This window comes from Triturus cristatus, chromosome 1_2 (assembly GCF_964204655.1).
Source record: "Triturus cristatus chromosome 1_2, aTriCri1.1, whole genome shotgun sequence".
Classification (NCBI taxonomy): Eukaryota; Metazoa; Chordata; class Amphibia; order Caudata; family Salamandridae; genus Triturus; species Triturus cristatus.
The window spans coordinates 382588343-382603896 of record NC_140580.1 but is presented as its reverse complement, the minus strand read 5'-3'; the positions used below and the strand labels follow the sequence as shown (position 1 = coordinate 382603896).

The 15554-nt window shown below is 45.4% G+C and overlaps 1 protein-coding gene across 3 annotated transcripts in view; it reads right to left on the bottom strand.

The window, feature by feature from the left end:
• CSGALNACT2 (chondroitin sulfate N-acetylgalactosaminyltransferase 2) overlaps window positions 1–15554 on the bottom strand; it is a 263693-nt gene that overhangs the window by 85148 nt on the left and 162991 nt on the right. For all 3 annotated transcript variants that reach the window (XM_085605158.1, XM_085605171.1, XM_085605164.1), the window contains exon 5: window positions 12803–12981. In XM_085605158.1, coding sequence (XP_085461284.1) covers window positions 12803–12981 — 179 coding nt within the window. The remainder of the gene's footprint in view (window positions 1–12802; window positions 12982–15554) is intronic.

The window sequence follows — 15554 nt, the reverse complement described above, 5'->3', positions numbered from 1 at the left end:
TGATGCTCACTGGGGGAGTTTGATGCCTGAACGGTCATCCCACTGTGGTGATGTTGGTGTTCCACCATTGAATTTCCTTGTGTACTTTTCCTGTTACAACCACTAGATCTTCCCAACTCACAGTTGCTTGTGACCAGTATCTCTGCACCCACTCCTGGTGTGCTCTCATGTGGAGCCTGGCATTTTAATCTGAAAGGTATGCATGAATCAACCACACCCATGAGTTTTCCACAGCCAGAGCTGGCCCCTTCTGTTAAAGGCGAACTTGTTTTGTCATTGGCTGTAGTCCTTTCTGTATTAGGAATGCGTTTTCCTGTTGGGAGTACAGTGTGGCTTCCAAGAAGATATTTTGTTTTTATGGTTTTGTGGAGTACTTTTCCAAGATTGTGCAGTGTTTATATTACTGTCCATGTTGTCCTTGCATAGTTGGTATCACTTTCTTTATGACCCAGTCATCCAGGTAACGGTATACATGGATTCCGCTTTCTTTGCAGGTGGGCTGCTATGGCGGCTAGGCATTTTGTGAAGTCCCATGGTGCCAATTTAATCTCAAAGGGCGGTACTGTGGTAATGGGCCTTGCCTACTAGGAATAGTAGATACTTCTTGTGTCTTTCTTTCATTGGAACTTGTGGGTACATATACTTGAGGTCCACTGTTGTCAAGTAGTCCCCTTTTCTGAGGAGCAGAATGACCTCCTGCAGTGTAGTCATTTAGAATTTTGGGGTTTTGATGTTTCGGTTAAGGATCAGGAGAGGCCAGATGGGCTTAAGGGACAAATCTGCCATGGGTATTAGGAAGTATAGCAGTAGAGTATACCCCTTTCTGAGATTGGTACTCTTTATATAGCTTTCTTTGTAAGATTTTCGCTACTTCTTTCTTTAGTTGAAAAGGTGTTCTTATTGCTTTGATGCTTCACCCTTGGTTTTATGATGGGCGGAGTTTTTAAAAGTGCTATGCAGTATCCATGTCGGATGATGCTGATTATCAATTTGTCAGAGGTGATGTTTTGCCATTTCATGAGAAACCCTCAAATTCTGCCCCTACCAGTGTTGAGCGGCTTGTGAAAGGCACGTACACTATGATAGCCTGCAACTCCTGCTTGAAACCTGACACTCTTAGCCAGGTGTGCCTTTCGAGTGTTGTCCCCATGCACAGCTAGCTGCTTTCGCACTCCATAGTGTCCACGTAGGTATTGTCAGTATATCAGTTATCCCTCCTGTACCAGTGTCTTTCCCCTCTCTTTTGGTTTTGCTTGGGGGAGATCCCACCTCTTTATAACGTAGGTGGGCATACCTATTACAGGGGGTGTTGGAATCTGGAATACTCAATTGGACAGCTGCTGCGCGCTCCATTTTCTTGCCCACCATGTCCACCTGTTTGCTGGTGGGCCCACAGATGCTGGTGAGTGAGTCCTCTTGCAGACTGAGGATACAAGTTTGGAGTCTCTGGACACAGACCCCATGATGTAGGCGGGGTCTATTGTAGAGTGCCTGTATTTGTTTTCCAGGAATGAAGTAACAGCGTTCGACATAGATGGTTCTCTAAAGGCCTTTCTTACCTGGTACTACACACTTGGTAACATTAGAAGTAACTACCTTCTTCCCTGAGAAGGTTGCAGGGTCTTGCGCAGGAAACATTATTCCCATTGTTCCTCTTCCAGGTTGACAACATAAGTGTCTGCTGCAGCTTTCAACCCTGCGTACAAAGAGATGTCATCTGAAGTTGAAGGCCTCAAGGGATGCATGTCCACCCCGCTTCCGGTGACTCTGTCAATGTCCTGCCAGGCCACTGGTGGTTTATCCGTGAAGATGCCCTTTTGGTATTGTTCATCATCAAATTCTTAGTACATCCAAAGGCTTCCTCCGCCTCTTCCTGTGTTGCCGGCAGTAGCAACTATGGGTGCTCTGGTTGTTCCGTTTTGTCCCTGATCTAGAATGGTGCCTTCGAGGGACGGAGAGGGATCTTGTAATCATTCGAGGAGTTGTCAAACTATCTCTTCTTTATGAGGAGGGCCTTCATTTCGACCTGAAGGAGTCTTCTCTTCCTCTCAACTTTTAGTTCCTTCTTTTCAGCATTGATGTTGGACATCGGAGGCCTCTAGTTGGCCCTAAACTTCCCCTTTTTGGGTCGGCATCACCCTCCTGTGCTCACTTTTGCCTTTTAGAGTGGAGGCTGGTTCTGAAGGCTTGACACCTGCAGTTTCCTTTTTCGTAGATCTATTGGCTTTTTGGCCTGTTTGGCCTCTTGGACCTTTAAAGTTGAGAAAAACTTGTTTGATCTGGAGTTCCGACCCTTTTGGCTCTGTCCCTGATCTTTCCTGTATCTTGTGTTTCCTGCTCTCTGTGTACTTCCACGATAGTTTCTCCAGCACCTTCCACTTCTCGGGGTCTACTCTCTCAGCATCAGAGTCCTGCCATTGCACGATCACAGCATCATCTTTGATGTCAGTCACTTCTGTCCTGTGGGTATGTTCCAGTGTTTCCACCATGCAGTAATGATCCACCTCAACTTCTACCTTATTATAAGAAGGGTCTTTGGCTGAAACTTACCGATGGCATCGCACCCCTTTGACACGCGGTTTGTACAGGCACAAGCTGCAGACTTTGTGACAATTCTTCTGTGCCCGCTTGTGGCGACATCTATGGCAGAACCTGAACCACATATGCTCCAATCCCCGATATATTCTCCACAACATTGTGGTCTTGCAACATCAGTCAACCCTGAGATTTCAGCGATCCTCATTAGTGTTCCTCAGTGATCGGGGGTTGCCTCTGTGTTCAGTTTTTTTGTGTAAAACACATCTTCAATCCGTCCTGGAGCTCAATCCGCTACATCCATAAGTGGACAAGAATTCTCCGTCCGAGTACGTGCTCTTACCTCGACCCGTAACGGGTCTGTTTTACAAAGAAGGTCCCAACGTTGGAAAATAAACTGAAGATGGTGGCAAGGCAATGGAGCTTTTGGGGTGTATGTGTGACATCATAGCGGAGGGTGCGACAACCAAATGGTCGACAATGACACCCACTCAAAAAAACAAATCTTGATTGACTGGTTGTCTGTGGTGTTGAACAGATCGAGCCAGAGATCTCTCCATTATTGGAAGATGCCCTTTGCCACCTCCGAGTTTAACCGCCAGTTGTGATCAACTAAGCATCATCAGCAACGTTTGTCCACCCTGTGTTTAAAGATCCTGCCAGGTATCGGGAGATGCCCTCAGCATTCAGTAACTTCAAGAGGTGTAAAGCCTCGTGGCACAGAACCCATAACCTTACATCGCCCTCGTTGCACTACCACATGGCAGTCATGATGTCTGAGTGCCTGCACCCGTTCCACCTTAATGATCAAATATGCTTTTAGTGCCAACTGAATCACTCACAACTACAGCTAGATAATGTGGAGACAAGCCTAGGCCGGAAATCAGAGTCCTCTGACCTCCACCTCTTCCAGATGACTCCCCAATCCAGGGAACAATACATCAGTCACATCCATTAGCTCAGGGTAGAGTAGGGGGAGTATCCCTGCAAACACTCCCTGAGTGGTCTCATATGGAGCCTGCTATTCGTTATCAAAGGTACAAATTATGTCATCAAACCTGTGAGTTTACCCACTGTCCAAGCTTGCCCCTTCAGAAGATGCAAACTTGTTTTATAATCACCTGCAGTCTGCTCTAGCTGCAGTCAAGCAGCAACCCTTCTTAGTCTCATTTGACACCTGATGAAGTTGGAGGTTGCTTCGGTGCGGAGACCACTGAAACTTCAGATCCCACTGCAGAGACCACATGTGTTACCTGGTGTGGTGCAGAAGCAGGATGGAGCTGGCCCAATGTTGGTACATCCAAATTATATTGTGAATCTCCAGGACTCCTCCAGGTAGAGGATGGAATAAAAAAAGCACCCATATCAGGGATGGCTCCGATGAAGGAAGCCATTGTGAAGGAGGCAGCTGTGACATTGGCATTTTGATGAAGGTCAACAATGTCAACAGGTCGTCTGTCGCCTGTGAGGTGACTTACAACTGTTTGGGATGAGCCTACATTCAGTAGCCAATCAATGAGGTATGGGATCAGTATTCCCAAACGCCTCATCTGAGTTGCGACCATCACCTTTGTAAACACCGGAGGTGCACTGGAAAGAGCAATGGGGAGCACGGATAACTGAAAGTGCTTGTGGCCTTCCTGAAGCCGTGGGTAACACCTGTGGGGCTGCAGTACAGGAATGTGGAAGTATGCATCCTGCATGTCCACCGCTACCATACAATCTCCTGGATCTAGGGCAGACAGGACTTGGGTTAGGGAAAGTATTTTGAACTTGTTCTTCCAGAGAATGAAGTTCAGCGGGTGAAGATCTAGGATGGGGCGAAGGCCTTTGTCCTTTTCTGACACCAGAACAACCAGTCCTGATCATTAATGCTGGCACCCGCTCTATTGCTCCTTTGAAGAAGAGAGCCTAAACGTCAAGTGGTCCATCAGGAGGTATTGTGGTGTGGGTGGCAAGTCTCATGATTGAACATGAAAAATAAGGAATATCCATGGTCCAAAATCTGGAGCACCAATAAGCTGATGTGATGCTTCACCATCTGGGAAGGTATAAGGTGATCTGACCTCCTACCGGTTGATCGTTTGCCACCAAGAAAAAAGTAAAGTGTTTTTACAGCAGGTGTAGGGGCAGGGGTCAGAGTTTGGAAAGCATGTTGCCCCTGGGGGCCAGGATGCTGTTGGCCTACTCCCCGGACTCGCCCCCGAAAAGACAGTTGCTGACAAGGCAGGTATTGGCATGCCTTTCAACTCACACAGAAAAAGAGGGGTAGGAGGATTAAGTCCACTTCGACCTCCTTCAACAACTATGAAACCACAACATAGAAAAGGGACTGTGTACATGAAATGTTGTAAACCAAAAGAGTGGGGGAAATCACACAGGAATGTTAAAACTGCCCTCACACACAGTAAACTGTGTCATGCTTCATCATAGGGCTGCTAACACACCTCCACGCAGACCAACTCTGGAGGTGGAGCAATAGGGAGGGGGAAGACAATACAACAAATAAATGACAATAATGTGGGATTACAAGTGAAAATAGGTGCAGAGACCGTGATAAAAACCGGCCACAGGGGGTCCCTCTAACCATTTTAATACTGGGTACCCTGTCCAGAGTAAAAGTGGTCACACCAGGACCAGTGGACGGTGGTATGGAAAACTTATGAGTTACCAACCCCTCCACTATGCAAAACCGTTGACATGTTTCAGCCGGCAAAATCTAATACTCCGGCTTTCATCAGGACTCACTATGAAATGATCCCAAAGGTACTAACCCTACCTCCTTTAATCCAGGGGTGAAGGGAAGAAATCATTGATGAGTAACTACTCTGGGAACGTAAGGTAGAGCGCCTTGCTCTCCAAGAGGAACCTGTAAAAGAATCAACAAGAACACGTGTCAAATGATAAGTGCTGTGCCCTCTGTACAGTAAATGGTAACAACTACAGTGATGTGTACCCCCCATAACAACAACAGTATTATAAGGGCTTAATGATACCAACTCAGGACATCGTGGAGTGAAGAAGACGTCCGGCGGTATGCTTGTATTTATATTAACAACCCAGAGAGAATGTGCTAATTGCACATGTAATTAACATATAGAAATCCAAAATTACTGATGAAAAGCTCCCAAATGTGACAGGAGGGCAGGTCAGGATGGCCCCACATGTGCTGTGTGATAGAACCAACACCCTGCTTGTAGGATCATTGTATTTCAGAGAAAATATCGAACACAGCCGGGTGGACAAGAATTCTCCGTCTGAGTATGAGATCTTCCCTCGACCCGTAACGGGTCTGTTTTACAAAGAAGGTCCCATTTACTTCATTAAGGTGAGCTGCGGTCCCACTGTGTCTCTCTCCCAGCGCCGTGCAGGTTCAGTTTGAGGCCCTGTCGAGGCAGTTACTCCCTCCGGTCCCACCCATGGCCACGTCATCAGGGACATGACGGGCGTGGGTAGGAACCGGAAGGGAGATTGGCTCAGAAGAGCTAGAGCGTCAACCGCTGCTCCCAGGTTGGGAAGAAGCGCGGTTGGGGTAGTGAGATACTATATACTTGTACTGATGGTAGTGTTTTAAATCAGTACAATCAGACTCCTCCAGTCCCTGAAAAATCTAATATCCCAGACATATTTGTAAGCATGTATTTACCCTTATATACTCATGTGCAAAAGAAATTGCCAATGACATTAACAGGGGTGTTTGACCCGGAGTTCTTCCAGGTCTACTCCACACATCAACGCCCTTCAAGACAATTGGTATACCTACATGCTACCGCGCTCCTCTCCCAACATGGGAGCAGCGGTTGACACACTAGATCTTCTGAGTCAATCTCTCTTCCGGTTCCTACCCATGCCCGTCATGTCCCTGATGACGCGGTCATGGGCGGGACCGGAGGGAGTAACAGGGCCTCGGCAGTGCCGCAAACTGAACCTGCACGGCGCTGGGAGAGACGTACAGTGGGGCAGCTGCTCACCGTGATGAAGTAAGTGTGACCTTCTTTGTAAAACAGACTAGTTACGGGTCGAGGGAAGAACACGTACTCGGCTGGAGAATTCTTGTCCACCCAGCCGTGTACGGTATTTTCTCTGCAATACAACGATCCTACAAGCAGGGTGTTGGTTCTACCACACAGCACATGTGGGGCCATCCTGACCTGCCCTCCCGTCACACTGGAGAGCTGTATGGTCTAATGCTCTATTTTATGATTTCATCCATTGTTTTTATTTATTCGTATTTCCCGCAGAGTGTGACTATATGGAGCTGCACTCGCTCCTCCGCCAGTTCAAGTTTAGATTTTAAATGAACTTGGTAAGCGTCACATTATGCATGATGGTGTTTCGTTCTCCTAGCCACGATTCCTGTTTTTCATCAGTAATATTGATTTTATCTGCGTTAGTTACATAGGAAATTGGTGCATTCTCCCCGGAATGTTAATAAATACAAGCATACCGCTGGGTGTCTTCTTCACTCCACTATGTCCTGAGGAGGTATCATTACCCCCCCTATAATACTGCTGTTTTTATGGGGGGTACACATCACTGTGGTTGTTACCATTTACTGTACAGAGGGTACAGCACCTTTCATTCTACACGTGTTCTTGTTGATTCTTTTACAGGTTCCTCTTGGAGAGCAAGGCGCTCTACCTTACGTTCTCGGAGTAGTTACTCATCAATGGTTTCTTCCCTTCACCCCTGGATTAAAGGAGGTAGGGTTAGTACCTTTGGACCTTTGGAATCATTTCATAGTGAGTCCTGATGAAAGCCGGGGTATTAGATTTTTCCGGCTGAAACATGTCAACGGTTTTGCAGAGTGGAGGGGTTGGTAACTCATAAGTTTTCCATACCACCGTCCACTGGTCCTGGTGTGACCACTTTTACTCTGGACAGGGAACCCAGTATTAAAATTGTTAGAGGGGCCCCCTGTGGCCGGTTTTTATCACCGTCTCTGCACCTATTTTCACTTGTGATCCCACATTATTGTCATTTATTCGTTGTATTGTCTTCCCCCTCCCTATTGCTCCACCTCCAGCGTTGGTCTGCACAGAGGTGTGTTAGCAGTCCTATGATGAAGCATGACACAGTTTACTGTGTGTGAGGACAGTTTTAACATTCCTGTGCGATTCCCCCACTCTTTTGGTTTACAGCATTTCATGTACACCGTCCCTCTTCTATATTGTGGTGTCATTGGCATGCCTTTGCCGATATTACCTTCGAACACCTGTTGATGTGGACACTGCTGTACAGGCCCGAAGAGCGAGTATTGGCTGTGCTCTGCTTAAATTTCTCCAGAGCGAGTAAGCCTTTGCTCCAAACAGTTTTGAGCCATCAAAGAGCATGTTCAGAAGGGACTGCTGCATGTCGAATGAGTAGCTCATGGAGTGAATCCAGGTGCGGTGCTGAAGCACCACACTGGACCAGACAGTCGGTCATGTCCAGCCATGAGCAAATGATGTACTTCGCTGCATCTTGACCATAAAAGTTAAGACATTATAAGGTCGGTCTGAGGTCTTTTGAGACAGCCACAAGAGGTCTGTTACGCTGTCCCACAATGTATGCAAGTACTGATCCAGGAGGTGTTGAAGGATAGCAGGACAGGACTGGTACTTGAGAATACTAATTTTCCGAATGTCTCCATCTGTTTAGATTCCCTGGTGGGGGGACAGAAACAAGCTTGAATTTAGGTGGCTGCAGGATGCCTATACTACTAAGCTCTCTGGGCTAAGGTGCTGGACCATATAATTTGGGTGCCCAGCAGCAGGCCTAGGTCATCTTTCCATTGCCTGTTCAATGGAGGGCAAGATCCGGGATTTGGTCTGGTGCCCACTAGCACATCAGTGAGGGCCTACATAAATGGGAAGAGAGGTTTCTAGATGGATTCAAAACCCCTGTCAAAGACATCTGTTTTAACTTCCTGCATAGGCAAGCTAAGGTCCAGGATTGTGCCATCCTCCTAATCACTGCAGTGAATGAGGTGGCATCTTCTGTAGCCACACAAAAGCCTGATTTAGGGAGGATCAGTATCTGGTGATGCGTCCAGGGCACAGGAATCCTCAAGATCGGCATCTACATTTACATCACCATAGTAATCACCAGTCCAGTTACCCTCCTCATCATCATTCGTCGTTATGTTAGGGGTATATTTCCAGATCTGAGTAGTCACTGTGTTGCATTTTGTTGGGGGTTGAGCCTCTGAATCCGAAAGAACTATTGGCTACAGATCCTGCATTGGTATCAGAATCAATCTACGGGGCCGTGCCATCTGCTGAGGTACTGCAATCAGCACTGGACTTAGAACTTGGGCTGGAGCCGGCAGTGCCGGGCTCAAGGAGGGCCGCCACATCACCAAGGTCAATTGGCTCAGTAAGCGTTGAGGAAGGACCCGCCAACAGAGCTCTGACTAGCAGCCACCTGGGATCCTTGAGGTCCAAAGGCGGTCCAGAGGGATCCTTTGAGTACCAAATAGAATGTTCACTGCCTTTCTCAGCTGAAGCGTTTAGTAGGCTGTGGCAGTCCGCTGGGTAGGAGGCCAGAGGTAATGAGCAAGATCGAAATTATGGAACCCAAAGGCATCTGTTTATTAATCTCTGCTTAACCCTGTGACTAACTTTACACTCTTTGGTAAATCACTCTTAACCTTTTTTCTTCTCTGCTCCTTTTTATTGTTTTTTAACAGAGAGGACAAATTAAATCAAACTAAACACTGGTAGTAAGCATGTGATAAGAAAACAGAGCTGTAAACCAAAAATCATTTGATTATACCCAAGGAGGAGAGAAAACCCAGTCTCCTAGTACAATCACTAAAAAAAAGGTGTAGTGAGAAAGTTATGAATATTGAAACAAGAAGTCCTGCACTGTGGTGCTTTGCCAAATTGTTTGATGATGGGCAAATCAGACCCTTTCTAAGCTTTTGTTCCCTTAATTGCCATTATAGGATAGTGGTGGGTGTGCCACACAAGGCTCGAGCCACTCTTGAGCCATGTGCCTAGCTGTGGCTCAGCTCGAGGCTATCTTGGACCCTTGAGCCCAATACAAGCAGAGTCTTCATGTAGCTTTTGTCTGTAACCCACGCCCTAACTTGTGCGACATGAATTAAAGATAAAACATTATTGTTTATGTAAAACGAGAAAGCAAAAGATATACTCATCTAATTGCTGAATTGCACAATGGAACCCACAAAACCCGAGTTCATCCCAGATTCCCAAGTTGACCAAGTTGTGCAACGCTAGGCAATTGTTTTATTTCACATTGACTCCGTTTTCTTCATTATCACGTATGAGAGCACATTGCAATACAGGAGTTCAGTATGTGTACTGTACAAAAACTCTCATGTTTGATTTATTTAACTATAATGTTTTCAATGTATAAGAAAAACCCATGCAAGACAGAAGATGCCCATGACAACTGACATGCCTCTTGGTTCACCATTGGAAGCTGATGTCAGTGTAGGAGCGAGGCATGAAGGTTTCTATGTCCATGTTTGAAAACTATCACTTTTAAAAATTCAAGTTCAATGCAGTAATATAATCTTATGTACAAAGTTGAAAGACTTTTGCGTTTTAATGAAATAGCTTTTTTGAATTTTGAAAATACTTTATTATATTTGTACATGTTTGTTGCTAGAGGTCTTTAAACATTAAAGGTGTTACAAAGTTTTAATTGGAGCTGGCAATTTCTATATATGTTTTTCTTTACTTACAGTAAATGTGTAAAAAATTCTTGCTACCTTGTTCAACTTCTTTCTGAGAGTTAGTACTCAGTTAGGTAAACAGCAGCCAGTGCTGCTGTTCACCAGGGGCGATAAATGCAAAAACAACAGTTGATGGACAGAATGCAGAACAATGTCATACATTCACCCCAGTACAGAGATCTAGACCAAAATCCATTGTTTTTTGCTGACCATGCCATTCCAGTTTGAACCCAGCCATATGCAAATCAGTCTTGACCCTTTGCCTCATGGGAACAGTCCAGCCCGAACTGCCAAGACGGTCCTCCCTGGACTGGAAACAAGCATCCTAGGACCGGTTTCGGGGTTTCATCCCTCTTCAGCCAGGATAGCTTGAATCTGGTGGCATGGAGAGCACGGGACTCACGTCTGAGCATACCCGTCCCACTCGGGGTGATGGAATCAAGCTATCCTGGCTGAAGAGGGGTGACACCCCAAAACCGGTCCTAGGATGCTTGTTTCCAGTCCAGGAAGGACCTGGCCTGGCAGTTCGGGCTGGACTGTTCCCATTGGGCACAGGGTCAAGACTGATTTGCATATGGCTGGGTCTAAATTGGAATGGCATGGTGAGCAAAAAAACGATGGATTTAGGCCCAGATCTCTGTACTGGGGTGAATGTATGACACTGTTCTGCATTCTGTCCATTAATAGTTATTTTTGCATTGGTCACCCCGAATGGGACGGGTATGCTCAGACGTGAGTCCCGTGCTCTCCATGCCACTGGAATCAAGCTATCCTGGCTGAAGAGGGGTGAAACCCCAAAACCGGTCCTAGGATGCTTGTTTCCAGTCCAGGGAGGACCTGGCCTGGCAGTTCGGGCTGGACTGTTCCCATTGGGCACAGGGTCAAGACTGATTTGCATATGGCTGGGTCCAAATTGGAATGGCATGGTGAGCAAAAAAACGATGGATTTAGGCCCAGATCTCTGTACTGGGGTGAATGTATGACATTGTTCTGCATTCTGTCCATCAATAGTTCTTTTTGCATTGTTCACCAGGGGTGGCATGCAAATGCCAGGAGGGCTGCAAGATTCCCAAGGGTCTTACTTTGAGTCTCACTGCACAGGTGTATGCCTAGGCAATAGATCCAAATAATAGTAGAGGGAAATTTATGACATTGGTGCAATGTAGTATTTAACAATGTTCTAGGAGCTCTGTAATATGACACAAAATTCTAACCTTGTGGCGCTTTAGAAGAATGCATGCAGGTTATACCAGACTTTGGTAAGTCAGCGAACAGATTGGCTAAGTATGCACTTACACGCTCATATAAAACATATCCCTCATATCTCCACAAAGAATCTTGAAACAAGGTTGCATTAAACTCATACTGCATCCATCCACTGTCTGCCTTGATCAATATATCCTTATCAAAACAATCATCCCAAGGCAGTATTTAATTTGAGCCAGAGGTTGCTGGTGTGGCCCACCGGCAGTTATTTTGTGGACCGATGCTTACTTTTTCTTATCAGACGTTCACCCAGAGAAAGAGAGAAAAAAAACACAAAATAGGGAAGAAAGTGGAAGGAGAAAGACGGAAAAACGGTGACCAAAGGAGAAAGCAGGGAAGAAAAAGAGCCTGCAAGAGTGAGATAAAGTGGTAAGGGGTGTCTAGTGGTGTAGGAAAGAAGAGTGAGAAGAAGCAAGATTATGCAGCCTTGGGATTCGGCAGACCCGTTAAACGCAGTGCCAGCCACAGGCTTCTGAGCAAAACACTGGTCTACGGCACTTATTATTTTGCAAATTAAACATCTCCTCAAGGCCCTGGACCGCAGATGCAGTTGAGCTAGTCTATTCACCATTGAGACAAGCACTGGCAAAGCTAACAAGTCTTATGTTGGCTGCCAGCCTTTCGACTTTGAAAATTCTTCTTTGATTTTTGTGAATCTTGGAGTTGCAGAGCACTTGCCAATATTCCTAAAAATTTGCCTTAAAGTAAATAATATTTTTGGCGTTTCAAAGAGCACACATTACCATATCGACTCCCTTACTCTGAAAAGAAATACTTTGTGTGTAGATGTGCTCTTGTGAAAACGCAGAATGCCGACACTCATAGTGCAGTTACCCAATGGCTGAAGTTGACTTACCCACTGCCAATGCCATGTGCTGTAGTGGATGGAACTAAAATATGAATGACAACAACAGACGATTGGATGAAGAGGGCTGGCTGAAAGTCAAAACAAGTAAGTATATTACAAATATATTTTAACAAACTCAAAAGGTCTTGACCAATGACCGACCTAAAAACAGCTCTTACCCATCGCCAGAGGCATATACTCCTTCATGTGAGAGCTTTTCAAACCAATGATTTACATGCAAGGACGTTTTCTCCTAGATACTCAAGAGTATTTCTTACTTTCTAATCCAAACACCTAAAAGACATCAATTCATACAAACAGTTATTGAGTGGCCACTACTTTTCTACCCAGGCACCATGTAGGCTGGGAACTCTGATGACACATCTTTGTCTTTCCCCTTCATTCAACTTTACTAGCCTTCTAGACACCTTAACTTCACAGAACTTAAACCATATTGCCCGTGCACTTACCCGGCTCACTGTTGAGTCTGCAACTGTGAAGAAACTCCGAAGTGAAATAAACATCCACATCACAGAAGAACATCAGGACTTCCCCTTTCGCCCAAGCACGAGCTCCCACTTCCAGCCCACGACCTCGGTTGAATTCCTCGTTCAGTGAGATGAGCGTGTAGTTGCGAAAACTTGTTTTACTGCACAGACATTGACACAACAAAATGAATTCCGGATTATAAACACTCTGCATTTCTGTACAACAGCGTGAACCAGCAACTGTGGTTCTACCTTAATCATCCTCCCAGCATTTGAGGGAGAGAGAGCTTTCCCTATGTTTTAAGATTCTTCTGCACAAAGGTAAACAAGCTAGTCGCAAGAATCCCCTCTTGGAAAACAATTGCCAAGAGCCCATGCTCTCAAATGTGCCTTGGTTCCAGGAGCAGTCTTATATTTAAATATTTGTCAAGAGAACATTTTTAAAAATTGAATATTTTTTATGCATTTACGGTAACAGCAACAAAGCCATATCAAATTGAGTTAACATGCACATTTAAGGCTAAGTTAAAAGTTTATTACAATAGGATTAAGTAAAATTATGCTGAATCAGGTGAGACAAAACTTCATCTATTCAACTAGAAAAAGAGTGCAATGCCCAGCTACCTTGATTGTGGTAAACAAATTATTTTACACAAAAAATGTCAGCCTCCAAAAATATTCCCAAAAACCCATCTAGAATGCCTTAAACTTTGATTGTTCCCTACACACTCAAAGTTCAACCGTTATAATCTTTATTTGCTAGGAAGGGGTGCCTACGTTAAAAGCTGTATTTCTGGTCTATTATGAGACCCTGGCAAAACGTTAATTACACCAGTGTATTTGGCATAATTTCCACATAAAGATTGTTATGCCGCTATTCCACTTGACATAAGCGAGGTTCGCTTGCATAAAATCCTGTCCCAAGACCACAGAAACAGTGCGACCAGACAGAACACGAGTGGCTTTTGTTAGTATAAAGTGCATCCTTGTTCCAAAAATAGACGCAAGCATGCATATTGCATAAAATTATAGTGCAAAAATCCAGATTTGCATTTCATGAAATTTTGCACAATTAGGCATAAGGAAATTACACAAGATTTGCACAAACCTATATTATACACATGTGTGACAGGGATAGAGTGTTGATAGTTCTGTCCAGTACACTACTAAAACCAGGGGGTCTGAGGAACACAAGAGATGTTCTTTAGGATTAAATATAGTTTGGAACGCAAGGGTGAAGTTATAAATGCAACTGTGAGAAGTCAATCACTGACCGGTGCAGAAAACATGAAAAAAATGCCTTGCATTCTGTAGTGATATTTTTGGTGTATATTAGATCAACCTGCAGATTCCTCACCATATGAATATCATCCTCCGGGTGCCACAAAGGATCTGGAAACTTTTCCCCCAGCAAGAGCTCTTCAGCAAATGGTGCCATGCAGTTTCAGCCGCATTCCAGCCACCCAAAATGTGATGACATCAGGACAATCAAGACAGAACCTGGTAAAGTGGAATCAGTTCCTGGTACTTTTCCCACACACCAACAAAGTGTGTGGAGAGGAACAGAGTAACCGTTACTGAAGGTAATTAATTAAGGATGTCATGCATGTCATTAATGTATGACATTGTTCTGCATTCTGTCCATCAATTGTTGTTTTTGCATTTGTCACCCCGAGCGGGAAGGGTATGCCCAGACGTGGGTCCCTTGTTCTCCATGCCACTGGAAATCAAGCAAGCCTGGCTGAAGACGGCTGAAATGCCAGAAACCGGTCCTAGGATGCTTGTTTCCAGTCCAGGGAGGACCTGGCTTGGCAGTTCGGGCTGGACTGCTCCCATGAGGCACAGGGTCAAGACTGATTTGCATATGGCTGGGTTCAAACTGGAACGGCATGGTGAGCAAAAAAACGATGGATTTAGGCCCAGATCTCTGTACTGGGGTGAATGTATGACATTGTTCTGCATTCTGTCCATCAATTGTTGTTTTTGCATTTGTCACCCCGAGCGGGAAGGGTATGCCCAGACGTGGGTCCCTTGCTCTCCATGCCACTGGAAATCAAGCAAGCCTGGCTGAAGACGGCTGAAATGCCAGAAACCGGTCCTAGGATGCTTGTTTCCAGTCCAGGGAGGACCTGGCTTGGCAGTTCGGGCTGGACTGTTCCCATGAGGCACAGGGTCAAGACTGATTTGCATATGGCTGGGTTCAAACTGGAACGGCATGGTGAGCAAAAAAACGATGGATTTAGGCCCAGATCTCTGTACTGGGGTGAATGTATGACATTGTTCTGCATTCTGTCCGTCAATTGTTGTTTTTGCAATACAACCCATCTCATTGTCATCCTCGGCACAGCCATAATCTCGGAGGGGCACGACTAGAACATCAGAGGCCGGTCCAAGCATTTCATTTGTGCAGCCAAATATCTAGGCCCTCGTGAGGTGTTGTGTCAAAGGTTTATAGTCAAAACAGGCCGGAACTTTTCTTTTTGCTCCTTGGATACTGCACACGGACAGAGTTTTTGAAGAGAATGCCTCTATCTGCTCTGAGAACAGTGGTGCTGTAGAACCCAGTGCTAAGCACAAGGGGACGGCATCGGAGGTCATAGGCTTCTATGTTTAGGTACAACACCAAGGCCAAAGTAGGTGGAGACATGGAATCAAGAAGCGTTTTTTTTGGAGCCACCAAAATACTATTTTTTTTATGTGACGATGGGTTCAACAACAAGGAAGAGCCCAGTAA